This window comes from Pseudophryne corroboree, chromosome 2, assembly GCF_028390025.1.
Source record: "Pseudophryne corroboree isolate aPseCor3 chromosome 2, aPseCor3.hap2, whole genome shotgun sequence".
In the NCBI taxonomy this organism is placed as follows: Eukaryota; Metazoa; Chordata; class Amphibia; order Anura; family Myobatrachidae; genus Pseudophryne; species Pseudophryne corroboree.
In genome coordinates, this window is record NC_086445.1 from 906,351,659 (window position 1) to 906,378,428 (window position 26,770).

Here is a 26,770-nt window from a genome sequence, read left to right on the forward strand (position 1 = left end):
TAGAGCTCCGTCTATCCTGCTTTCTATATCCTGATTCCCCTGCTCGTGGCTGCTACTGACCCGGCTCACCCGTTGTGGCTTTTAACCCTGCTCATTTTGAGGGGTCTGCGGGACTGTGTTTCTGCCCTGGGAAGCCGCTGGCCGAATCGCGGCCTACGCCACTCGGCCTCACTCCTTCCGTCCGGCGCCATCTTGGGAACTAACAGCGGAGGCCGGAGCCGCGCTGGGACGGAGCTCCCTTCACTCGCACCCTCTGCTGTTTTCTGCTGGACCGGAGGTCGGTGTGTGTCCCTGTCTCCTTCCACCTTGCGTCTGGCGGGCTGAGTGTCCCTGTGTGGCGGTGATAATTACTGACGGCGCGGGGGTGCATCTGTCTGCACGGACCGTCCCTCCTCACGTCCCCTGCCTCCCTGCACTGCTGGTCGGAGCCTCCCAGTCTGCACTACTCTTCCTGCGGGGCTGCCTGGATACCTGCAGCTATCATGCTCTACCTACACTGCTGGGTGACGCTTCCATATCTACACTACTCTCCAGGAGGGTCCACTCAAAAGCCTGCTGTTGATTATACTGCCTGACTACTGTCGCTAAAGATTTCCTTTTCCTTGCCTGGGTTCATTCACCTGCGTGAGACTCTGGAGGCCTGGGGATTTTGCAGCCTGTGGTGAGCACGTATTGTTTGTTCTATATCATTGCTGAGGGAGTCCTCTTTCTGCACCCGTGTTCCACCCGTGTCCCATCATGGTGCGTGGGGGCAGTGCTGCAGCTGCTACCGCTGCTGCTAAGCTTGAAAAGTATGCTAGAGGCTCTCAATCCTCCTCCAAACCCACCCGGGGTGCTGCTCCCCCATCCCCCCCTTCCCCCTCGGGGTCACCTCCTCGAGAAGACGACACGTCTCAGTCGACGCAGCAAATTCTCTTAGCCATATCCACGTCCGAGCACAGAGTCATGGATAAAATCGGCCAAGTACAGGTGGATATCACTTTAATCAGACATGACATGCAAAAGATTCGTGAACGGGTGGGGGAGGCGGAGCACCGTATCTCCGACCTAGAAGACGTCACCAATCCTCTTAAAGATACAGTCTCTAACCTCACAACCCAGATGTCAGCAGTTAAGGCGAAGCTTTCCGATATTGAAGGAAGACTGCGTCGTAATAACGTCCGTTTCGTGGGCCTCCCGGAGAGAGCAGAGGGCTCCTCCCCAGAATCGTTCCTCGAAACATGGCTTCTCCAATTATTTCAACGCGATGACTTTGGTCCTCAGTTTTCTGTGGAGAGGGCCCACCGATTGCCAGGGCTCCTCCCCCGGGCGCACCCGCACGCACTTTCATAGCCCGTTTTCTACATTACAGGGACCGGGATGCGGTCCTGCGGCTGGCCCGCACACAGGGTCCTTTGAAATTTGGCAACCATGATATTTCTGTTTACCCAGACTTTGCCGTAGATGTGCAGAAGTCGCGTACGCAGTTCCTTCAGGTCAAAAGAAAGCTTCGTGACCATCAAATTCAATATGCCATGTTGTTTCCGGCACGTTTAAGGGTGGTGTATGATGGCTCCACACACTTCTTCAATACCCCTCAAGAGGCGGAGGCCTGGCTGGAGCGCAGACCCCGGCCCCTATTTAAGGACTGTTTCTCCCTCGGAGGTCGCAGTGTCTGCTGGGTTTTGTACTCCTCCTAACCATGTAGCGGGAATGATTTTTATTTCTAGGAGCTGAATGCTAGGATATAGCCTTTTTGTAGAGGCAATAGTTGTCTCTACTCCCTAGGGTTATTATAGGTTCTCAGCCTTAGTTTAGTTAGGGTTTTTTCGGGATCCAGGCGTGTCTAGTTTGGGATGGATATGCAGGGAGGGGGGGGTTTGGGATGTTCTGGGTTTGTTCTTTTTTTTTGTATATGTATTGCTCCATGTGTCACTGTGCTATTTTTTTTCTTGAACTGTAATGTGTCCGTGATTTTTTCTATGTATGCCTTCTGGTCTCCGTATGCTCTGCCTGTGTGCTGGCGGGGGGCCGTAGTGATCCCTTTGCTTCTTCCCCCTCTACATTATGGGTCCCTCTCTTTTGCGCGCCTTGCTTGCCTTGGATTTCTCTCTTCTCCTGCCTCTCCATATTTGCCCCTTGCTTCTTTTCTCCTTCTGTCCTTTCTCTCTTGTATCCATGGCTGCAGGGGTTGATGGACTCCGCATACTCGGCTGGAATGTGAGGGGCCTGAACGACCGCATTAAGCGGGCTCTGGTTTTATCTCAGGTGAGAACGTATAGGGCAGATGTCATATGCCTCTCCGAAACGCACTTAGTTGGTACTAGAACCTTGGCTCTCAGGAAGCCCTGGGTGGGTCTCTCCTATCATTCCACCTTCTCTGCTAACTCCAGGGGGGTTTCAGTTTTGGTGCGGAAGTCGGTTAATTTCCATTTAGTTCATAGCCAAATTGACCAATATGGCAGGTATGTATTTCTTAGGGCCTATATTAACCGTACACTTTTGCACATACTTGCTGTTTATGTCCCTCCCCCCTACAATAATGAAGTACTCAGGCAGGCAATGTCGTTTCTTGCTACTTCTCCCTCAGCTCCGGTCCTTTGCATCGGAGACTTCAATAATGTTTTAGATAGGTGGGTTGAACTTCCCCCTTCTCTACCCTCTGCCTCCCCGTCCCCCACTCCGTTCGCGAGGTTGGTTTCCGAGCTTGGACTCCTGGATATTTGGAGGTTGAGACACCCCAAACAACTCCAATACTCCTGCCACTCGGCCAGCTTTCACTCGTTCTCGAGAATAGATTTGGCCCTCGTCTCCCCTGATCTCACTGCTAGAATACTGGATGTCCAGTACCTTCAGAGGGGAATCTCGGATCACTCACCTTTGCTGGTGGTCCTGGATTCTGTACCTGCCTGTGGGGCTAAACTCTGGAAATTGAATCCCTTCTGGTTGACCTTGCTGACTGACCACGAGGCCTTGATTAGTGAGTGGAGTGATTTTGGAGTTCATAATGCGTCCTGTTCTGATCACATGGTTAAGCATGACGCAATTAAAGCTTCACTACGGGGCTCCTTCATACGACAAATAGCTAATGTCAAGAAATCTAGTAGGGAGGAAGAGGTGCGCCTGGAGCTTACCTGTTCCCAATCTGAGTCTGCTTACCTCACTACTAGGACCCTTGGTGATCGGGCAAGATGGGATTTGGCCAGGAAAGCCTGGTCTGACCACTTGCTTGATAAATCAAGGCGCGAATTACTTTTCTCCCAGCACACCCTCTATTCACAATCGGACACAGGGGGTAGTTACCTGGCCTTTCTGGCTCGAGGAGAGAGAACTGGGGGTTCCATTCAGCAGATCTGTGATACTCAGGGTGAAATGGTATATGCCACTCCTGAAATAGCCCAGGTTTTCCAGTCCTTTTATTCTTCGTTGTATGCCTCTAAAGTCACCTATTCCCCCACTCAACTACAGCAATATCTTTCAGACATTGCCCTGCCGCAGCTGTCCCAACAATCTGTAGATATTTTGGAGGCTAATATCACTCCAGAGGAGGTTGAGGCTGCTATTGCCTCCTTCCCTAATAAAAAGGCCCTGGGTAGCGACGGTATACCGGTTGAAGTTTATAGTCAATATCGTGCATACTTTGTCCCCTATCTTTTGACTCTCTTTAATGCATTGCTGGAGGGTGCTCATCTACCTCCCTCTATGTCCGAAGCTATTATCGTGGTGATCCTCAAATCGGGTAAAGACCCTACGGTCCCGGAGTCCTACCGCCCAATCTCATTGCTACCTACTGATGTCAAGATTTTGGCCAAAATTCTGGCACTAAGACTCAATAGTGTTATCACCCCGATCATTCATGATGATCAGACAGGATGTATGCCAGGCAAGTCCACCCTCCAAAATTTGAGGCGATTGTTTTGTCACCTGCAGATGGGGGACCGGCCCGAGCCGGGGGCTGTGGTGGTTTCCTTGGATGCTGCCAAGGCCTTCGACTCTGTAGAATGGGAGTATTTGTGGGAAGTCCTTAGACGGTTTGCTTTTGGCCCCAAATTAATTCGTTGGGTACAATTACTCTATTCCTCCCCCATGACTCGAATATCTGTCAATGGCTATGTGACGTCACCATTTGCTCTGTCCCGTGGTACCAGACAGGGCTGCCCACTCTCCCCTGCCCTTTTTGCCTGGCTGTAGAGCCATTGGCATGTTTCATCAGAGCGTCCCCTGATGTTAGGGGCATCACTATTGACGGACATGAGGATGTTATTGCATTATATGCCGATGACATGCTCTTGTTCCTCAGAGACCCTGATGCTTCCCTGACCTCCCTCCTGGGTATTGTTGATACATTTGGCCTTTACTCCGCCTGACTATCAACTGGAATAAATCTAATGTCTTTCCCATATCTGGTATTCTTCCTGACCCGTTGCCAGATGTGTCCTCCATGGCCTGGACCCTTCACTTTCAGTATCTTGGTGTCTGGATCACTCCTAATGTTAAGTCTTTTGTACATCAAAACATTGACCAGGTCACGGTAGATCTGAAGCGACGGATTCATGTATGGAAGAAGCTTCCCCTTACTGTCACGGGTCGCATTAACCTGATCAAGATGGTGATGCAACCAAAATATCTTTATCTATTGCAGCACTCTCCTACCTATATCCCCAAGAAAATTTTCACCAACATTGATAGTGTGCTTTCCTCCTTTGTTTGGGGCGACAAAACGCCTAGGATTGCCCTGAGAGCTCTGGTTAGGGCTAAATTGGATGGAGGTTTGGGATTTCCCAATCTCCGGGCCTATTATCTAGCTGCTCAACTTGCACATTTGTCTAATTGGATTCTCAGTAGGGATAGTCCCACGTTTGAGAGATTCTTTGCCGAGTGTGTGGGGTCTCATTTCTCCCCTCTCCAGTTCCTTCTTTTTGCCTCTTCTACTGCTGGTCTTCCTCCTTTACTCCGTCAGTCGCTACTTGTGTGGCGTCAAGCTCACTCCTACTATACATGGCAAGGCACAGACTCTGACACGCCACTTTGGTTCAACCCAGGGTATAGGGAGTTGCTGCAGCTCTCACAGGACAACATATGGATTGGGGCGGGCCTTACCACAGTTTCGCAACTGTATGATAACGGTGTTTTCAAATCTTTCACACAACTGAAGGATGAGCTTGAAATATCCAATAGATCCTTTTATCGTTATCTACAGCTCCGCCATGCGGTGCAGGCACAGTTTGGGACCTCGCCCCCGTCCATTTCTGACTCCCCGATTAAAGATATGGTTAGAAATTTGGGTGCAAGACACCAAGTTTCCATTTTATATGGTAGTTTTATTGCCCACATCTGTCCGAATATATTTGACCAACTTAAACTTAAATGGGAACAAGACATTGGCTCAATTACAGATGACCAGTGGCTACAGGTGTTGAGCTCACTTAAATATTCTACTCAGTGTATCAAATATCAGCAGGTTTATTTCTTTGTTCTGCATAGGACATACAGAACTCCAGTTTCTTTGTATAAAGCAGGCCTACGGCCTGATAGTACCTGCCCCAGATGTGGTGCCCTTGAATCTACTTTTTGGCACCTATTATTGCTGTGCCCCACTGTGCATGCCTTTTGGGAAGCAGTTTGGTCGGACATTCTGCTCACTGAACCTACGCTGCCCCCCCTCTCTCCTACTGTATGTATGTTTGCGCTAGACTTAGAGGAATCCTACTGCCCGGCACTATACAAATATGTTCTTTGCCTGACTACCTTAGCTAAGGTGATTATAGCGCGTAACTGGTTTGCTACTTCTTCCCCCAATGTGTACAACTGGCGAGCCCTAGTAAATGAGGTGTCAGGACATGAGAGGTTTACACATAGGTCTAGAGGGACCCTACCCCATTACTTTAGCAAGTGGGACAGGTGGAATACCTCCCGTCTGGCTACAGCTGGAGCACTATTCTCTGACTGATTGAGGCTTACTATGTGAATTTGCGATGTTGCCGTGACACTTATTATCTTTTTCTATGTGACACTGTGACACAGATGGTATTCATTACTGTATTCTTCCTGTAATTTTTTTCTTTGTTTTGTTTGTTGTTCTGGTTTTGTTCTGTATGTAATGTTTTTTTTTTTTTTACTTTTCCCTGTGAAAAACTTGAATAAAAAATTACACAAATTAAAAAAAAAGTCAATTTTAAATGTTTCTATTCCAAATAGAACACTTGTACCCCTTTCAGACCGCCTGAGGCGGGTCGCACCCAGGAGCCTGATGATCTCCATGCGCAGCCCGTACACACACAGTGATCGGGAAATGGGTCGCATTGACCCAGCTCCCATTCACACCGCACAGTGAGCCAGTTTGAACAGAGTTCAACTCTGCTCGCTACCAGGGTATTTCATCCTTTCAGATCGCACATGAACACCCGTGTTCGTGGCTGGCGGTCTGAAAGGGGTGATAACAGTAGATTTTTTGTTCCATTGTGAATTCAGTGGTCCATTGGTTCTATTTGACGTTCAAAATGTGTTCTATTCACCCTCAATAGAACAAAAAGACTGACCAAAAAAAAAAGAAAGAAAAAGAAAAGTGGATCAGAAATTGACCAAATTATATAAAGCCATCCCTATTGGCTAAAACATGTCACATGCACTGTATTAACCACAAACACCTTCATTCCAGTGCTAATTTGCATATTGACAAATGCCTGATTTATGCAGCCTCATATGCACTCTGCCCCACATGCTTCTCTCCAACGTTTTAAGATTTCATATTAAGGTTTCAGACAATTTGACACGGTTTAAAATCAAATAGAACTTTTTCTGATGGTTCCACTGGAAATGTCGATTTTTGATACATTTTACAAAACGAATGTTCATAAATATTTGATTGCATTAAGGAACCCTCCAAAACATTGATGTTTTTCGGCAATTTTTATTTTCACAGACTTTGTCCAATTTTTCCCCTGATTTTGGTCGATTTTACCTTTAGTAAATCTCCAACATGCAAATCGTAAATATGCCCCTACATCTCTATCCCTCATCCACTACCTTTTGGTGCCCCTCAAGGTTCTGTGCTTGGCCCTTGCTGTTCCTTTACACTTCTTACCTGGGTGAGCCGGATGGAGGCTGTGAAAGAGGGATGGTAATATCCATCTACAAGATTGCCTCCATAGGCATAAAGCGGTTTCCATCATCTTAGCATTGCGTAAACTAATGGTGCTTCACTTTTCATACATAGGGGGAGATGTACTAAGCTTTGGAGAGTGATAAAATGGAGAGAGATAAACTACCAACCAATCAGCTCCTGTCATTTTTCAAACAACACAACATGGAAGTTTGGAGCTGATTGGCTGGTACTTTCTCTCTCTACTTTATAACTTTCCAAGGCTTAGTACACCTGCCCCATAGGGGTCAGACTGCAGTCCCCATTGATAATAATGGGGACTGTGGTCTGCAGTGATAATATGTCTGTGCATTTGGTTGTTCTTACATAGCGGTGATACATATAATTATGCAGAAACTGAACCTGCATCATTTTATGAAAAAAAGCTTAATAAATAAACCGCTTAATCTTGTAATTTAGAAAAAAAAAAACAACAACTTTTTTTTGGGTAACTTTAATAACCAACAACCCTTCCTTCTGCTAGGCAACCCCACTATTAGTTTGTCCTAAGGAAATGTGTCCTGTCTCTGTGAACGATTTTGCTTCCAGCTGTAGGAAATGATATAAATAGAGATCTGTGTCAGAGATATTTAAAGTAAAATCCTTGAGACCAGTTTTCAATAAGCCGAAATGTATCCTTGAATATCCATGATTTCGTTTACATCTCATGGGAAACTGCCCAGTAGGGCACATTCTGATCATTCCAAACCATCCTTCAAAGTTATTTTGTTTGCAGAAAGTCATGCTGTAATTAATAGCCAATTACATCTGAAAATGTGGGAAATTACAACCAAAGCCTTGCAGAAAGAGCTATTACATACAAATTAAAAAACAACAACAAAATTTTGGCTGCAGAAAATACTGTTGCAGTCAGCACTTGTATGGGAAACATGATGCTGATGCCTTTTGTGTTTACTTTAACTACAGTATTTTACCAGGTTTTAGAGATGATCAGATATTACTAAAAACAGAAAGTAATTCATTATCTTTTTTTACCGTAATAGAAAGCACTCCATCTTTATCTTTGTCAAATTTATCAAAGAATTTTTTATAGTACATCTGTCGTCGCTTGACCACCCGGCAGTAGTTTCTGAGATATTCGTGGACAGTCATATCTATGGGAGAGGCGCAATAAATAAAGCTGGTTTGTCGTGAAATTCAAAGGGCGGTATTGATATGATATATCACGCTCAATCTCATTTCTAAAGTAATCCCCGTTATCGTGCATATCGCGCCCATAGTAATTATTATTATTATTATCCTTTATATGGCGCCACAAGGGTTCCGTAGCACCCAATTACAGAGTACATATGTACATAATCAAAACAGGAAAACAGTGACTTACAGTTGTAGACAATATAGGACAAGAACAGGGTAACTAAGCATAACTACACCAGTAGACGACATAGCGATAAGTTTCAAGGTGGCCAAAAAACTGCAGGATTTGGGCAGTTGAGGATTATGGAAGTAAGAAAAGGATAAGCACATGAGGGAAGAGGGCCCTACTCATGAGAGCTTACATTCTAAAGGGGAGGGGCAGACAGACAGGGGTGACACAGATGGGGTACATAGAGAGCGTGGGACAGAGGGTTAGGATGAGATTTGGCTGGGTTTGGTAAAGAAGTGGGTCTTAAGAGCCCGTTTGAAGTTCTGTAGGGATGTGGAGAGTCTGAGGGGGATAGGTAAAGAGTTCCAGAGAAAGGGAGCAGCACGTGAAAAATCTTGGAGAGAGGAGTGGGAGGAAGTAATCAGAAGACAGGAGATTCGACGTGCATTAGCAGAGCGAAGAGGACGGGTGGGAGAGTAAAGGGAGATAAGGTCAGAGATATAAATGGGAGAGGAGTGGGTGAGTGCTTTGTAAGTGAGTGTGAGAAGTATGAATTGGATTCTGAAAGGGAAGGGAAGCCAGTGAAGGGCTTGTAGTAGAGGGGAGGTGGATTTAGTGCATTTGGTGAGGAAGATGAGCCGTTCTGCAGCATTGAGGATAGATTGGAGTGCAGAGAGGTAATTGTCAGGGAGGCCAGTTAGGAGATCACAGCAATCCAGTCTGGAAATAATCAGTGAGTGAATAATGGTCTTGGTGGCATCCTGGGTGAGAAAGGGTCTGATCCTGGAAATGCTTTTGAGATGAAAATTACAGGTTTGTGAGAGGTGCTGAATGTATGGTTTGAAGGAGAGGGAGGAGTCAAGGATTACGCCAAGACAGCGTACTTGGGGGCTAGAGGAGATAGTCGTGCCATCAATGGATAATGAGATTGTGGGAGGTGAGGTTGTGCGGGAGAGATTAAGCTCAGTCTTTGACATGTTGAGATTAAGAAAGCGCTGGGACATCCAGGAATAGATAGCAAAGAGACAGTTGGAGGTATGAGTGAGGAGAGCCGGGGAGAGATCAGGGGAGGAAAGGTAGATTGAGTGTCATCAGCATAGAGGTGATATTGGAAGTTAAAAGAACTAATGAGTTCACCTAAAGAAGACGTATAGAGAGAGAAAAGGAGAGGACCAAGAACAGAGCCTTGGGGGACACCAACAGTTAGTGGAAGTGGAAGGGACAGTGTCGGACTGGGGCATGTAGGGCCCACCGGGGAAATGCAGTGGTAGGGGCCTATGTTAGGGGTTGGCCAGTCTGCAGACGGGGTGTGGCCTGCCACCTCATTGGTTTGGCTAATCATTAGAGAGTGCAACGTCTGGGCCCCTTAATAAATATATACAGTAAAATCAGCTGCTGCATGCATGATAATGTACCAGATTAATAACAGCAATGCACTGTAGAAAATACACCATAGTCCAGTATAAGGTAATATATGTATAATGTATAATTCAAGTGCACAGTCTGGAACCTGATCCTTAGAGCAGGAGGTGGGCCCCCAGGCAGTAGGGCCCACCGGTGGTTTCCCCTGTACCCCTGTGGGCCAGTCCAAGCCTGGGGAGGGAGGTAGTGTCATGAGAGGAGGCAGAGAAGGAATGATAGAGAGAGGTAGGAGGACAGCCAGGAGAGGGCAGTATTACGCAGACCAAGAGAGTGAAGGATTAGCAGAAAGGGAGGGTGGTCCACAGTGTCAAAAGCAGCAGAGAGGTCAAGAAGAATAAGCAGAGATTAGTGGCCCTTAGATTTGGCTGCATGGAGGTCATTGCAGACTTTTGTGAGGGCAGTTTCAGTGGAGTGGAGAGAACAGAAACCAGACTGGAATGTGTCAAGCAGTGAGTGAGAGGAAAGAAAGGCAGTGAGGCGATTATAGACAATACGCTCAAGGAGTTTGGAGGCAAAAGGGAGGAGAGAGATGGGTCGATAGTTGGAGAGAGTGTTTGGATCAAGGATAGGTTTTTTAAGAATAGGGGAGACAAGAGCAAGCTTGAAGGACAATGCCTGATGAGAGGGAGAGATTGAAAAGGTGGGCAAGATGGGAACAGGCAGAAGGAGAGAGGTAGCGGAGGAGGTGGGAGGAGATAGGGTCAAGTGGGGAGGTGGTGGGGGGAGAGGAACAGATGAGGGCCATGACTTCCTCACCAGATACATGGGAGAATGATGTCAGAGTTGGTGAGAGGGAAGGGGAGGGGTGGCAAGGGATGGGTGGTGGCTGGTTGCTGGCCTGGTGGGATGTGATGTCCTGATGTATGGAGTCAATCTTGGATGTGAAATAAGTGGCAAAGTCAAGAGCAGACAATGAGGAAGGGAGAGGAGGTGGTGGTGGGCAGAGAAGAGAGTTAACAGTGGCAAAGAGGCGTCTGGGGTTGGAAGACTGGGTAGAGATAAGAATTTTGAAGTATGATTGTTTAGCGAGGGAAAGGGCAGCACTGAAGGATGAGAGCATAAATTTAAAATGGAGGAAGTCTGCCTTAGAGCGTGATTTCCTCCACTGTCGCTCGGCAGTAAGGAGCATTTTTGTAGATCTCTGGTGCATTTCGTGTGCCAGGGTTGAGCTGTTGATCTGCAAGGGTGAATAGTGGTTGGTGGGATCAGGTTTAGCTGCGTAAAGGGTTTTGTGCCTCACTACCCCGTGGGTAGCGTGCTGAAATTATGATACCACGCCCGTCAGCAGAAACAAAACGAGTGTGGAAGGGGGTGGAAAGAATTGAATACCGCCCAAAGAATCATAATTCATAGTAGTAATAATTGTCAGCTCTACTAAAGAGTTTCTTCACAGTAAGTGATTGGCCAAATCCATCTTCCATTATGGTATCCGTTATTTGAAGTGTCATCAACAATTCCTTATGCATTAGAGGTGCTACTATACAATGTTTTGTATTGTGACCAATAATGTCCTTCATGGTATAATATGCAGCTGACAGCATAGAATACGGAGAAGCACACAGTACCAATGGGCAGTGCTGGAACCTGTTATTCAGACTCTTTTGACCCTCAGCATTCATTTAATAATCATTATCATCCCTCCCTAAATGACACTCTCCAGGAGGGACAAAATCCTCTGCTTCTGGACTTTTTTCTTAATTTAAGAGTGCTGGAACCTGTGTTGAACAGGTTAATGCATATGAAAGGTGTTTCAGCACAGGTGATGGCAATCATAAATTAAGAGGGAAGTCCATGAGCAGAGCATTCTATCCCTCCTGGAGAGGGACCAACATGGACCAAAGGTCGACATGGTCATGAGGTTGACCTATGAAAAGTTGACACAGGAAAATGTCAACAGGTACAAAAGGTCAACACATGAAAAGGTCAACACAACATTTTTTGTGTCGTTTATGCCGGCTGAGCATATGGACATCCCAAGAAGTGTACCGCGTTCGCTCGCCATGCTTTGAGCAAGGTTACACTACCTCTGATGGGAAGCTATTCCATTTATCCAGTACCCTTTCTGTGAAGTATTTCTTCCTTAAATTTCCCCTGCACCTGCCTCCCTCCAGTTTCAGTGTATGTCCTCGAGTTCCAATACATCTTTTCCTTTGAAGAATATTTCCCTCCTGGACTTTGTTAAAACCCTTGATATATTTGTAAGTTTCTATCATGTCCTCCCTTTTCCTTCTCTGCTCCAAACTCAAACTATACATACAGTATTAAGATATTTAAGTCTTTCCGGGTACATTTTGTTATGTAGGCCATGCACCATTTTAGTTGCCCTTCTTTGTTCGCTCTCTAATGTATCATTACTACTAGACAACTTGCTGCAATGGTTCTGCATGAACATTGATGGAAAGTGTCTCTGCTGACATATAATGGCTATCAACTGCTGTAGAAAGTTCCACAGGGAAGTTGCAGTGATATCACTGGGTTTCATTAGGAAACTCAATGTGGAAAGCCAATGAACACATTGGATGACATATTTTCAATATTTTTTGTCTGAGGTCTGCTCTAGGCACATTTTTGCAACCAGAACCCAGTTCCAGGCACTAAGAGAAATGGTCCATAGTTTTGACCCAACTCATGTTCTTCTAACAGGCTTCACTGAAATCTTTAGTGAGATTCAAAAAGTGAAAAGAACATTTAAAAGGGGGTATTTATCAAAGCTTAGAGAGAGAGATAAGGTACTGTACTAACCAATCAGCTTCTAACTCACATTTCACAGGCTTCAAAACTGTAATGTAGGAGCTGATTGGTTAGTGCTTTATTTCTCTCCACTTTTTCTCTGTCCATGCTTTGATAAATACCCCTGTTAGGTTTAAAAACGTCTTCACAACCTCCCAGTAACCTTAGATTACCTAAATATAGCTTTTGTTTTTGCAAATAGGTCTGATTTATGGTACAGGAGTGCCTAGCCTTTCCCAGCTTTTTCAATTACCAGGTTCTGGATTTTCATTAATATTTACATTTTTAATGTAAAGAAATTCTGGAAATTAAGAACGTTCAACTCACTCTCAAGCAGTTTTATATCCATCGGAATTTCAAAGCGGCTGATGTGATTACAGGCTCCTAACCTGACTCCTGGGTTAATCTGCATCTATTTAGGGTGAGATGAGGTTTTGTTTAGTCACACAACCTTGTGATATTCAACTCCGTTTATCTGTTTTGAGAATAGTGCTGTTTATAACAAATTAAATTTAAACAAAATTTTCCAGCAAAAAATGTAAAGTGCATACTTCTCTAGAGCAGAAACAGGAGCATGTTACACTTATCTAGAGCAGAAACAGGAGCACATTCTAATTATCTACCGTAGAGAAATAGGAGCACATTTCATGTGTTCATGAACATAGAGCACATGTCAAACTGGAAGTTTTGGGGGCAGCATGTGGCTCTCAGACTGAAAGTCACAAATGTATAAGCCAAAGGGTCAGCTCAGCATTAAATTCAGGTATCTGACAAATACTTTAGGGAAGTGGTTCTCAAACTCGGTCCTCAAGACTCCAAACTGTTCACGTTTTCTAGCAGGTGCACAAGTATATACATTACTCACTGACACATTTAAAAAAAAAAACAACAACACAGCATATAATTTCCCCAGCACACTATAATGGACCTGTAAATGAGGGGTGTAGTAGGGTATGCAGGCGGCCGGGCTCCCGGCCGCCAGCATACCGGCACCGGAATCCCGACCACTGGGATACCGACAGCTGGGCGAGCGCAAATGAGCCACTTGCGGGGTGCTGCGCTTGCCACACTTTGGGCGCGGTGACGCCCTAGGTGTCGGTATGCCAGCTGTTGGGATTCCGGCGCCGGTATACTGTGCGCTGGGATCCCGACAGCTGGCAAACTGAAGACCACCCGTAAATGAGATTTACATACTATATGATAGTAGAATTGCAAGGATCTCAGTTACATATATTTGCAAAGATATGATTAAGCCACGGGGTGCGTTTATGTGACCACCAGTCACAATACTGATGTTGGGATCCCGCACGTTCAATAGCCTGCCAGTCGGGGACTATTCCCTCTCTTGGGGAGCGAGCCCGCAAGGGGCTTCATTGCACTCCCCCCCTGCCCACAAGCCATCTCAAATCCAGGAACCCGGCATCGGTACGGTGACCGGACACAAACCTAACCATAAGCCACCATCCACTTCACGGCATCTTTGATTTTTAAAGATTAACAGGTGGAATTAATTATTTAATTTTCTCTTACGTCCTAGAGGATGCTGGGGACTCCGTAAGGATCATGGGGTATAGACGGGCTCCGCAGGAGACATGGGCACTCTAAAGACTTTAGAATGGGTGTGCACTGGCTCCTCCCTCTATGCCCCGCCTCCAGACCTCAGTTAGATCCTGTGCCCAGAGGAGACTGGGTGCACTGCAGGGGAGCTCTACTGAGTTTCTCTGTAAAAGACTTTTTGTTAGGTTTTTTATTTTCAGGGAGCACTGCTGGCAACAGGCTCCCTGCATCGTGGGACTGAGGTGAGAGAAGCAGACCTACTTAAATGATAGGCTCTGCTTCTTAGGCTACTGGACACCATTAGCTCCACGGGGCCGGAATGCAGGTCTCACCCTCGCCGTTCGTCCCGGAGCCGCGCCACCGTCCTCCTCACAGAGCCGGAAGATAGAAGCCGGGTGAGTATTAAGAAAAAAAGAAGACTTCACAGGCGGCAGAAGACTTCAGATCTTCACTGAGGTAACGCTGCGTGCCATTGCTCCCACACAAACACACACAGTGGGCACTGTAAGAGTGCAGGGCGCAGGGGGGGCGCCCTGGGCAGCAATAAAAACCTCTAGGGACACTGGCATATAAAGGAGATACTGCGGAGGCAGCATATTAATAAACCCCCGCCAGTATAAACAATTTGAGCGGGACCGAAGCCCGTCGGTGAGGGGGCGGGGCTTGGTCCTACAGCACTAACCAGCGCCATTTTCTCCACAGCACACTGCAGAGAAGCTGGCTCCCCGGACTCTCCCCTGCTGAACAAGGTTACAGAGGGCAAAAAAGAGGGGGGGGGGCACATTTTATTGGCGCAGTGAGTGTATTTTATATATATATATATATATATACACCGGTGTATATATATATATATATATATATATATATATATATAAAAGCGCTGAATACTAACTGGGATTTTATTCCAGTGTACAGTGGCGCTGGGTGTGTGCTGGCATACTCTCTCTCTGTCTCTCCAAAGGGCCTTATTGGGGGACTGTCTCCTCCATATAGATATATCCCTGAGTGTGTGGGAGTGTCAGTACGTGTGTGTCGGCATGTCTGAAGCGGAAGGCTCATCTAAGGAGGAGGTGGAGCATGATTGTGGTGTCTTCGTTGCCAATGCCGACACCTGATTGGATGGATATGTGGAATATTTTAAATGCAAATGTGGCTTTATTACATAAGAGATTGGACAAAGCAGAGTCCAGAGAAAAAGCAGGGAGTCAATCCATGGCTTTGACTGTGTCACAGGGCCCTTCAGGGCCTCAAAAATGTTCCATGTCCCAAGTAGCAGACACTGATACCGACACGGATTCTGACTCCAGTGTCGACTACGATGATGCGAGGCTGCACCCAAGGGTGGCCAAAAGTATTCATTATATGATTATTGCAATAAAAGATGTTTTACATATCACAGATGGCCCCTCTGTCCCTGACACGAGGGTGCACATGTTTAAGGAAAAGAAACCTGAGGTAACGTTTCCCCCATCTCATGAGCTGAACGTGTTATTTGAAAAAGCTTGGGAAACTCCAGACAAAAAACTGCAGATTCCCAAGAGGATTCTTATGGCGTATCCTTTCCCTGCACAGGACAGGGTATGGTGGGAATCCTCGCCCAGGGTGGACAAGGCTTTAACGCGCTTGTCCAAAAAGGTGGCGCTACCATCTCCAGACACGGCGGCCCTCAAGGATCCTGCTGATCGCAGACAGGAAACTACCTTAAAATCAATTTATTCACATACGGGTGCTTTGCTCAGACCGGCAATAGCATCGGCTTGGGTTTGTAGTGCGGTAGCAGCTTGGACAGATACCTTGTCAGCTGACATTGATACCCTAGATAGGGATACCATTTTATTGACCCTAGGTCACATTAAAGACGCAGTCTTATATATGAGAGACGCTCAGAGAGACGTTGGGCTACTAGGTTCAAGAGCCAACGCCATGGCGATTTCTGCTAGGCGAGCCCTGTGGACCCGCCAATGGACGGGTGATGCCGACTCAAAGAGGCATATGGAAGTTTTGCCTTACAAGGGTGAGGTGTTATTTGGGGAAGGTCTCACGGACCTGGTTTCCACAGCTACCGCGGGTAAATCTACTTTTTTACCTTATGTTCCCCCACAGCAAAAGAAAACACCACAATATCAGATGCAGTCCTTTCGGTCGCATAAATCCAGAAGAGGTCGAGGCTCTTCCTTCCTCGCCAAAGGTAAGGGTAAAGGGAAAAGAATGCCTGCCATGGCTAGTTCCCAGGAGCAGAAGTCCTCCCCGGCTTCTACTAAATCCACCGCATGACGCTGGGGCTCCACTGAGGGAGTCCGCGCCGGTGGGGGCACGTCTTCGACTCTTCAGCCATATCTGGGTTCAGTCAGACGTGGATCCTTGGGCGATGAAAATTGTATCCCAGGGCTACAAGCTGGAATTCGAAGAGGTGCCTCTGCGCCGATTTTTCAAATCGCCTTTACCAGCTTCTCCCCCAGAAAGGGAGATAGCTTTAGCTGCAATTCAAAAGCTGTGTCAACAGCAAGTGATTGTCAAGGTTCCCCTAGTTCAACAGGGGAAGGGGTACTATTCAACCCTGTTTGTGGTTCCGAAACCGGATGGCTCGGTCAGACCCATTCTAAATCTAAAATCCCTAAACCTGTACTTGCAAAAGTTCAAATTCAAGATGGAATCGCTCCGGGCAGTTATCTCCAGCCTGGAAGGGGGGGGATTTTATGGTGTCACTGGACATAAAGGATGCATACCTTCATGTCCCCATATATCCCCCTCATCAGGCGTACCTGAGATTCGCTGTACAGGGCTGTCATTACCAGTTTCAGACGTTGCCGTTTGGGCTTTCCACAGCCCCGAGGATTTTCACCAAGGTAATGGCGGAAATGATGGTGCTCCTGCGCAAGCAGGGAGTCACAATTATCCCATACTTGGACGATCTCCTGATAAAAGCGAGATCAAGAGATCAGTTGCTGAAAAGCGTGTCGCTCTACCTGAGAGTGCTCCAGCAGCATGGCTGGATTCTAAAGCTACCAAAGTCACAGTTGGTTCCAACGACTCGGCTATCATTTTTAGGCATGATTCTGGACACGGAACAAAAGAGGATTTTTCTCCCGATGAAAAAAGCCCAGGAACTCCAGAACATGGTCAGAGACCTGTTAAAACCAAACAGAGTGTCAGTTCATCAATGCACTTGAGTAATGGAAAAAATGGTGGCGACCTACGAGGCGATCCCCTTCGGCAGGTTTCATGCGAGGACACTTCAGTGGGACCTTCTGGACAAGTGGTCCGGGTCCCATCTTCAGATTCATCAGAAAATAAGCCTGTCCCCCAGGGCCAGGGTGTCTCTCCTGTGGTGGCTGCAGAGTGCTCACCTTCTAGAGGGTCGCAGGTTCGTCATTCAGGACTGGGTTCTGGTGACCACGGACCCGAGCCTCCGAGGATGGGGAGCAGTCACACAAGGAATTAATTTTCAGGGACTATGGTCAAGCCATGAGGCTTGTCTACACATCAACATTCTAGAATTAAGGGCCACATACAACGGCCTACGACAAGCGGAGAATCTTCTTCGCGACCTGCCGGTTCTGATTCAATCGGACAACGTCACAGCCGTGGCTCATGTAAACCGCCAAGGCGGGACAAGGAGCAGAGTGGCAATGGCGGAAGCCACCAGGATTCTTCGCTAGGCGGAAAATCGCATAAGCGCTCTGTCAGCAGTCTTCATTCCGGGAGTGGACAACTGGGAAGCAGACTTGCTCAGCAGACACGATCTCCATCCAGGAGAGTGGGGACTTCATCAAGAAGTTTTTGCAGAGATAACGAGTCTTTGGGGATTTCCTCATATAGACATGATGGCGTCACGCCTCAACAAGAAGATTCGGAGGTATTGTGCCAGGTCAAGGGACCCTCAGGCAGTAGCGGTAGACGCCCTGGTGACACCCTGGGTGTTTCAATCGGTCTATGTGTTCCCTCCTCTTCCTCTCATCTCAAAAATATTGAGAATCATAAGACGAAAAAGAGTTCGGACCATACTCATTGTTCCAGATTGGCTTTGAAGGGCCTGGTATTCAGATCTTCAGGAGATGCTCACAGAAGATCCATGGCCTCTTCCTCTCAGGGAGGACCTGTTGCAGCAGGGGCCCTGCGTATTCCAAGACTTACCGCGGTTACGTTTGACGGCTTGGCGTTTGACGGCTTGGCGGTTGAACACCGAATCCTAGCTGGGAAAGGTATTCCGGAGGAAGTCATCCCTACTCTGATAAAGGCTAGGAAGGAGGTGACGGCGAAACATTATCACCGTATCTGGAGGAAGTATGTATCTTGGTGTGAAGCCAAGAATGCTCCTACGGAAGATTTCCACTTGGGCCGTTTTCTCCACTTTCTACAGACAGGAGTGGATATGGGCCTGAAGTTAGGCTCCATTAAGGTACAGATTTCGGCCCTATCTATATTCTTTCAGAAGGAATTGGTTTCTCTCCCAGAAGACCAGACTTTTGTAAAGGGAGTGCTGCACATCCAGCCTCCTTTTGTGCCCCCAGTGGCACCTTGGGACCTTAACGTGGTGTTACAGTTCCTAAAATCTCACTGGTTTGAGCCTCTTCAAACTGTGGAATTAAAATTTCTCACTTGGAGGTGGTCATGTTGTTGGCCTTGGCATCTGCAAGGCGGGTGTCCGAATTGGCGGCTTTGTCTCACAAAAGCCCCTATCTGATTTTCCATGTGGATAGAGCAGAGTTGAGGACGCGTCCTCAATTTTTGCCTAAGGTGGTTTCATCGTTTCATATGAACCAACCTATTGTGGTGCCGTTGGCTACGGGAGACTTGGAGGATTCCAAGTCCCTGGATGTAGTCAGGGCCTTAAAAATTTACGTAGCCAGGACGGCTCGGATTAGGAAAACAGAGGCACTGTTTGTCCTGTATGCGGCCAACAAGGTTGGCGCTCCTGCTTCTAAGCAGACTATTGCTCGCTGGATCTGTAACACGATTCAGCAGGCTCATTCTACGGCTGGATTGCCGTTACCAAATTCGGTAAAGGCCCATTCCACTAGGAAGGTGGGCTCTTCTTGGGCGGCTGCCCGAGGTGTCTCAGCGTTACAGCTGTGCAGAGCAGCTACTTGGTCGGGTTCAAACACCTTTGAAAAATTCTACAAGTTTGATACCCTGGCTGATGAGGACCTCATGTTTGCTCAATCGGTGCTGCAGAGTCATCCGCACTCTCCCGCCCGGTTTGGAGCTTTGGTATAATCCCCATGGTCCTTACGGAGTCCCCAGCATCCTCTAGGACGTAAGAGAAAATAAGATTTTAAACCTACCGGTAAATCTTTTTCTCCTAGTCCATAGAGGATGCTGGGCGCCCGTCCCAATGCGGACATATTTCTGCAAGGCTTGTATATAGATGTTGCTTGCATAAGGGTTATGTTACAGTTAAGATCAGTCTTTGGCTGATGCTGTTTTGTTCATACTGTTAACTGGTTGCATATATTCCAGGTTATACGGTGTGGATGGTGTGGGCTGGTATGAATCTTGCCCTTAGATTAACAAAAATCCTTTCCTCGTACTGTCCGTCTCCTCTGGGCACAGTTTCTCTAACTGAGGTCTGGAGGAGTGGCATATAGGGAGGAGCCAGTGCACACCCATACTAAAGTCTTTAGAGTGCCCATGTCTCCTGCGGAGCCCGTCTATACCCCATGGTCCTTACGGAGTCCCCAGCATCCTCTACGGACTAGGAGAAAAAGATTTACCGGTAGGTTTAAAATCTTATTATGTCACTTGTGATTCTGTGAGGAGACCAGGAAAATATGAACTGTTTGGGGTCCTGAGGACCAATTTTGAGAACCTATGTCTTAGGGAGCCTGCAGATAGGTTCATACATAAAGTTATATACAGTATAGTAAGCAGAAAAGATGGTGAACAGGGAAGGCATTAGGATTTTTGGGATAATAGGCAGATACGTTTTGAGAAGATGTCCATCTACTTGATATACAGTGGACAGTAATGGTTTGTGAATCATTTAGAATCAGCTCCTAGCTGTCATTGTTCAAACACTGCCTATAACATGACAGTTAGGAGCTGGTTGGTTAGTGCTTTATCACAGTGTAATTTATCACTCTCCAAGGCTTGATAAATGTGGGCCAGAGTTTCAAAACTCCAACATAGCAGTTAGGGCTATAAGGACATCCAGGCCGGAGCACATTGATATCCTTAAAACTTGGACTGTAATGGCAGAGTTTGGGAAACTCTGATTTAGAATATGTTGTCACTCATTACATTAATCAACAGCCATTTTGTATCTGATATTATATATATATATACTGCTATATATCTATATATAAATTTCCATGTAAATATACCATTAAAAAATGTATATAACATACGGTTTGTGAGATATTTTTGAAAAATTTACTTCACTATATCACAAAGAAATGGCCAGAGAGAGAAACCTATGTTACTGGAGGGAAAACCATCAAGTACACAGTACACTCCATGGATTGAGCCGCATAAAATAATTTGGATTCAACTTCACATTGAGTTGGGTCTAATGAAGAATTTTGTGAAAGCTCTGGATCAAGAAGGCCAGGCTTTCAGTTATCGGAAGGAAAAGTTAAGTGAAGAAAAGCTAAAAGAAGTCAAATTTGTTGGCCCCCAAACAAGCAAACTGCTTACGTATGAAATCTTTAACGCTAAATTGACGGAAATGGAATCTGCTGCTTGGTACGTCTTCAAACTGCTGTGCGTGGATTCTTAGGCAACAGAAAAAAGGCTAACTACGTATCCATTGTGAATGACCTATTGAACAACCACATGAATATGGGTTGTAGAATGTCACTTAAAATGTACTTTTTACATTCCCAACTAGACTCTTCCCTAACAACTTGGGTAGTGTAAGCATACATGTCGACACTGGCTGCCACCTCTGGGAGGGTTCAACCAGGTCCACAAATTGGGGGCGTGGCATGAGACCGTGGTGCTGAATGGAATCGGGGGCATGACAGAATGTTGAGATTACTGGTATTGTGAGTCAGGGGGCGGGCCATGATGACACAATTAAGAGCGAATTGGAGGGACAATTTCCCCAAAAGATTCTGATATTGGAGCATCGCTACCAAGGACTCTAGGACCTTGCAATGATGGAGACTACTTTTTAGAGAGATCAATAAGACACTGTACAAACAGGAAGTGTCAGCATCATATTTCCCTAAGACAAAGTAACAGATTAAGTGATTCTGAAGTTTAGTTTCTGCAGTTTTTAAGTGTTTCACGTCGTTTTATTAGTAGTTTATATTTATATATGAATACAATGAGCATATTTCAGTTCTACAGAGATTAATTTAAATTTTCAATTATCTTCTTCCAGATATATCAATTACCATTTTTTTATTTGTGTGTATCTAATAGGTGTGACATGATAAAGAAAATCTTATCTTTCCACTGAATTCGGCATCCCTAAATTAGGTGAAAAAAAAAACACATATATACCTGCCAGATGCAGAAAGTTCCGTTATACTTCCCTTAAATGTAATTGTTGCGTGCTCGGTGAGTGGAATCATCAGCATTCATTACATATACTCTACTACCATTTTTCTACAGCTAAAGTCATGTCTGGTCACCCGAATGTTTGTTGACCTGACCTTCCGCCTACTTACTTATCGTATTGGGTTGGAAACTAAATCCTAACAGTATTGATCTGAACAGTCAGAAGATCAACAGTGGAATCCTAATGACCAGAATACTGACACATCCTTGTAGTTATTTTGGGTATGGGTCGTTGGGTCGACACAACTTAGGTCGACAGTCATTAGGTCGACCTTTTGAATTGTCAACCTAGTACATGTCGACCTAATGACCACGTCGACCCAGGGATCCTGTCGACCTAATGCATGTCGACCAATAGTGGTCGACCTAATGACTGTATCCCATTATTTTTACCCTACCCCTTCTCTCACCTTAACCTTCACTCACCGCCTAACTCTAATTGTCCCCTCCCGCAGCCTAAACGTAATCGCCAGTGGCACAGAGAGCGGTGGAGAGCGGGTTCTCTTTACACGGGTACAGGCCTATTGGAGGGGCCTGGCAGGGGCCTGGGTACCGCTGCCCTCCTTTCCTCATTGCAGACAGCGGGCAGGGAGAGAGGATTGACTGCTGATGCTTCAACAGCCTCTCTCCCCCAGCGCAGCACACGCTGCTGTGTGCTGGGCTAGGGAGAGAGGCAGAAGTCAGCCTCTCCCCTGTGCAGTGATGTGCCGTGGGGAGGCATTCGCATCCGCCTCCCACCAAATCTAAACATTTATTATTTATTAACAGTTTCTAATATAGCTGTCACAATCCTGACTGAATTTCTTATGTTCTGTGACTTACCTCAGCATATTCTTTTTTTTTTTAAGAATTGTTTTTATTGGAAAAATGTCGCAAAAACCAATACAGACAATGAAATATTGATGTTACAGAACATTTTGAAACAAGGGCCATCATTCCGAGTCGTTCGCTCGGAATTTTTCTTCGCATCGCAGCGTTTTTCTGCTTAGTATGCATGCGCAATGTTCGCACTGCGACTGCGCCAAGTAATTTTGCTATGAAGATAGTATTTTTACTCACGGCTTTTTCTTCGCTCCGGCGATCGTAGTGTGATTGACAGGAAATGGGTGTTACTGGGCGGAAACACTGCGTTTTATGGGCGTGTGGATAAAAACGCTACCGTTTCCGGAAAAAACGCGGGAGTGGCTGGAGAAACGGAGGAGTGTCTGGCCGAACGCTGGGTGTGTTTGTGACGTCAAACCAGGAACGACAAGCACTGAACTGATCGCAGATGCCGAGTAAGGTTGAAGCTACTCAGAAACTGCTAAGTAGTTTGTAATCGCAATATTGCGAATACATCGTTCGCAATTTTAAGAAGCTAAGATTCACTCCCAGTAGGCGGTGGCTTAGCGTGTGTAACTCTGCTAAAATCGCCTTGCGAGCGAACAACTCGGAATGAGGGCCAAAGTTCCAGGTATCAAATGGAATACAAAAAGGGAAGAACATCAACAGCACAACTTTTGACATTAATTTTCTATAAACATAGTTTAACAGGAACGGTTAGGTATACCGACAAGTAAACCCATATAAAAAAAGAAAATAGGAGGAGAGAGAAGAAGAGTAAAAAAATTAAAAAAAAGAAGAAGAAAGAGAAAGAAGAGAAGGGGACCACCATAAAAAGTTCAAGAAATTAGCTCGTAGATTGAGGATGCAAACGACATTCATCGTATGTAGGGGATCATTCCAAGTTGATCGCTCGCTAGCTAGTTTTAGCAGCCGTGCAAATGCTATACCGCCGCCCACTGGGGAGTGTATTTTAGCTTAGCAGAAGTGCGAACGCATGTGCAGCCGAGCTCTGCAAAAAAAGTTTGTGCAGTTTCAGAGTAGCTCTGAACCTACTCAGCGCTTGCAATCACTTCAGCCTATTCGTGTCCGGATTTGACGTCATACACCCGCCCAGCCAACGCCCAGCCTTGCCTGCATTTTTTTAGACATGCCTGCGTTTTTGCAAACACTCCCTGAAAACGGTCAGTTGACACCCAGAAACGCCCCCTTCCTGTCAATCTTTTTGCAGCTGTCAGTGAGACTGAAAACTTCGCTAGAACCTGTGCACAACCACAACGAGCTTTGTACCCGTACGACGCGTGTGCGCATTGCGGCCCATATGCATGCGCAGAAATGCCACTTTTTAGCCTGATCGCTGCGCTGCGAACAACGGCAGCTAGAGATCAACTCGGAATGACCCCCGTAAACATAAGAATAGTAATGCAACAATTTAGGAGCATGATGAGCACAATTCCAAAGTGACATGTCATACATGTGAAACAGAGGTTTTAGAGTAAGAGAACCAGGGTTCCCCAATTTTGTCATATTTATCTGACCTATCACGTATTGAGGCGGTAATTTTCTCCATCGTAGATATATACCATATTTTAGATAGCACCATACTCATAGGTGGAAATATACGTTATGGTAAGAACTTACCGTTGATAACGTGATTTCTCTTATGTCCACAGGTATCCACAGGATAACATTGGGATATTGTCGAGCGACAGCGAAAATGGCACCAACACGGTCACAAGCTTTCTGGTCTCCCAGGATGCATAGGGGCCTCCACTATATAGTCCCGCCCACTGACTCAGTCAGATCAGTTCTTTCCACAGCGATTTTAGGCAGGAACATTAGGTAGAGACCTGTACAGGCGATAAGAACACACATGCACACCCTTCCATACAAGAAGGAGGAGGTTTTAGTGATTGTCTAGATCAGGCTTTCCCAACCACGGTCCTCAAGGCACACTAACAGTGCATGTTTTAGTGATATCCAGGCTTCAGCACAGGTGACTTAATTAGTAGCTCAGTTATTTTGAGTTAACCATCTGTGCTGCAGCCTGGATATCACTAAAACCTGCACTGTTGGTGTGCCTTGAGGACCGTGGTTGGGAAAGCCTGGTCTAGATCCTCAAATCAGATGCGTCAGGGTGGGATCCCTGTGGATACCTGTGGACATAAGAGAAATCACGTTATCAACGGTAAGTTCTTACCATAACGTATATTTCTCTGGCTGGGTCCACAGGATTATCCACAGGATAACATTGGGATTCCCAAAGCCATTTTAGTGGTGGGGACGCTCCTGATTGCACAGGAGGACCTTTCGGCCGAAGTCTGCGTCATGAGAGGCAAAAGTATCCAAGGCATAATGTATGATAAATGTGTTTATGGAAGACCATGTGGCTGCCCTACATATCTGTTCTGCTGAAGCACCCTGTTGTGCTGCCCAAGAAGGACCTACCTTACGTGTAGAGTGTGCAGAGACATTAGCCGGAATAGGGAGATCTGCATGAGAATAAGCTTCAGATATTACCATTCGGAGCCATCTCGCCAGCGTCTGTTTACTAGCAGGCCATCTTCTTCTATGGAATCCATATAGGATGAAGAGAGAATCCGTTTTCCTGATGGCACTAGTATGATCTATGTAGATTCTCAAAGCTCGGACCACGTCCACGTCTCCCGCAGATGGTCCCGATACCTGAAAAGCTGGGACTACAATCTCTTCATTCAGGTGAAACTTTGATACCACCTTTGGAAGATAACTAGATCTCGTTCTGAGAACTGCTCTGTCTGGAAAAAAACTTAGGAAAGGAGACTTACATGATAATGCTCCTAAATCTGACACTCTTCTGGCTGACGCCATTGCCAGTAAAAAAAGAACTTTAACCGTTAACCACTTAAGATCTGCTCTCTCAAGTGGTTCAAACAGAGGACCCTGGAGAAATTTAAGAACTAAATTCAAATCCCAGGGAGCTGCAGGAAGAACAAATGGAGGTTGAATATGTACTACTCCTTGGAAAAACGTATGTACATCCTGTAGGTCAGCAATCTTCTGCTGAAACCATACAGTCAACGCTGAGACTTGCACCCTCAAGGAAGCAACTTTCAACCCTTTATCCAATCCTGCCTGAAGGAAATCCAAAATCCTAGCTACTTTAAAAGATCTCGGATTGTAATTTTTTCCAGTACACCAATGAATATAGGCTTGCCATATTCTATGATACACACGAGCCGAAGAAGGCTTTCTTGCTCTAAGCATGGTTTGGATTACTTGTTTCGAAAATCCTTTAGCCTCTAAGATAGAGGTTTCAACAGCCACGCCGTCAAAGATTGGCGATCCAGATGACTGTGACAACAAGGACCCTGCATTAACAGATCTGGACGTTGAGGGAGCAGTATCGGTGCTTCCACGGACATTCTCAACAGATCTGTGTACCAATGCCTTCTTGGCCAAGCTGGAGCTATTAGAATGATTGCTCCTTTTGCCTGTTTTATTTTTTTCTCACTACTCTGGGTAACAGAGATATTGGAGGGAACAGATATGTCAGCTGAAACCTCCATTCTACTGACAGTGCGTCTATCAGGACCGCTCCTGGGTCCCTTGTTCTTGATCCGTACCTCGGAACTTTGTTGTTTAGACGAGACGCCATAAGGTCTATCTCTGGTAGACCCCATCTGTTCACCATTGTCTGAAACACTTCTGGGTGTAGTGCCCATTCGGTTTCCTGAATGGTGAGCCGACTGAGAAAATCTGCTTCCCAATTTAGTACACCCGGGACAAATACTGCTGACAATGCCGGGAGATGGAGTTCTGCCCATTTTAGAATGGGAGTTACTTCCTCCATCAGACTCTTGCTGTGAGTTCCTCCTTGATGATTGAGGTATGCTACTGCCGTCGCATTGTCTGAGCGGATCTGGACTGGTCTTCCTTGTAGATTGTCCTTTGCCTGAACTAGAGCCAAGTAAACGGCCCTTATCTCCAACAGATTTATCGGCAGGCGACTTTCCCTTGCGGTCCATTTTCCCTGGAACCATAGGCTTCCGAGTACCGCCCCCCAGCCTTGCAGGCTGGCATCTGTTGTCAGGACTTGCCACTCTTTTATCCAAAAGGGTCTCCCCTTGTTTAAATGGTCTGTCTGTAGCCACCACGCTAGAGACCTTTTTACCTTTACTGGAATCTTTATCATCTGTTTCTTTATCGTCTGATGAATTCCGTTCCATTCGGTCAGAATAAGGTGCTGCAATGGTCTGGAGTGGAATTGCGCATATTCCACCATGTCGAAGGTTGATACCATCAGA

The 26,770-nt window shown here is 46.1% G+C and overlaps 1 protein-coding gene across 4 annotated transcripts in view; it reads right to left on the bottom strand.

Moving 5' to 3' along the window:
* LOC135050001 (uncharacterized) overlaps positions 1 to 26,770 on the bottom strand; it is a 186,890-nt gene that overhangs the window by 46,081 nt on the left and 114,039 nt on the right. For 3 of the 4 annotated variants that reach the window (XM_063956075.1, XM_063956074.1, XM_063956077.1), the window contains 2 exons: positions 12,927 to 13,011; positions 8,117 to 8,235 (listed from right to left, as the gene is read on the bottom strand). In XM_063956075.1, the coding sequence (XP_063812145.1) occupies positions 8,117 to 8,235; positions 12,927 to 13,011 (204 nt within the window). Of the gene's footprint in view, positions 1 to 7,550; positions 7,670 to 8,116; positions 8,236 to 12,926; positions 13,012 to 26,770 lie in introns of those variants that run through there. The other variant, XM_063956076.1, reaches the window with a different exon arrangement.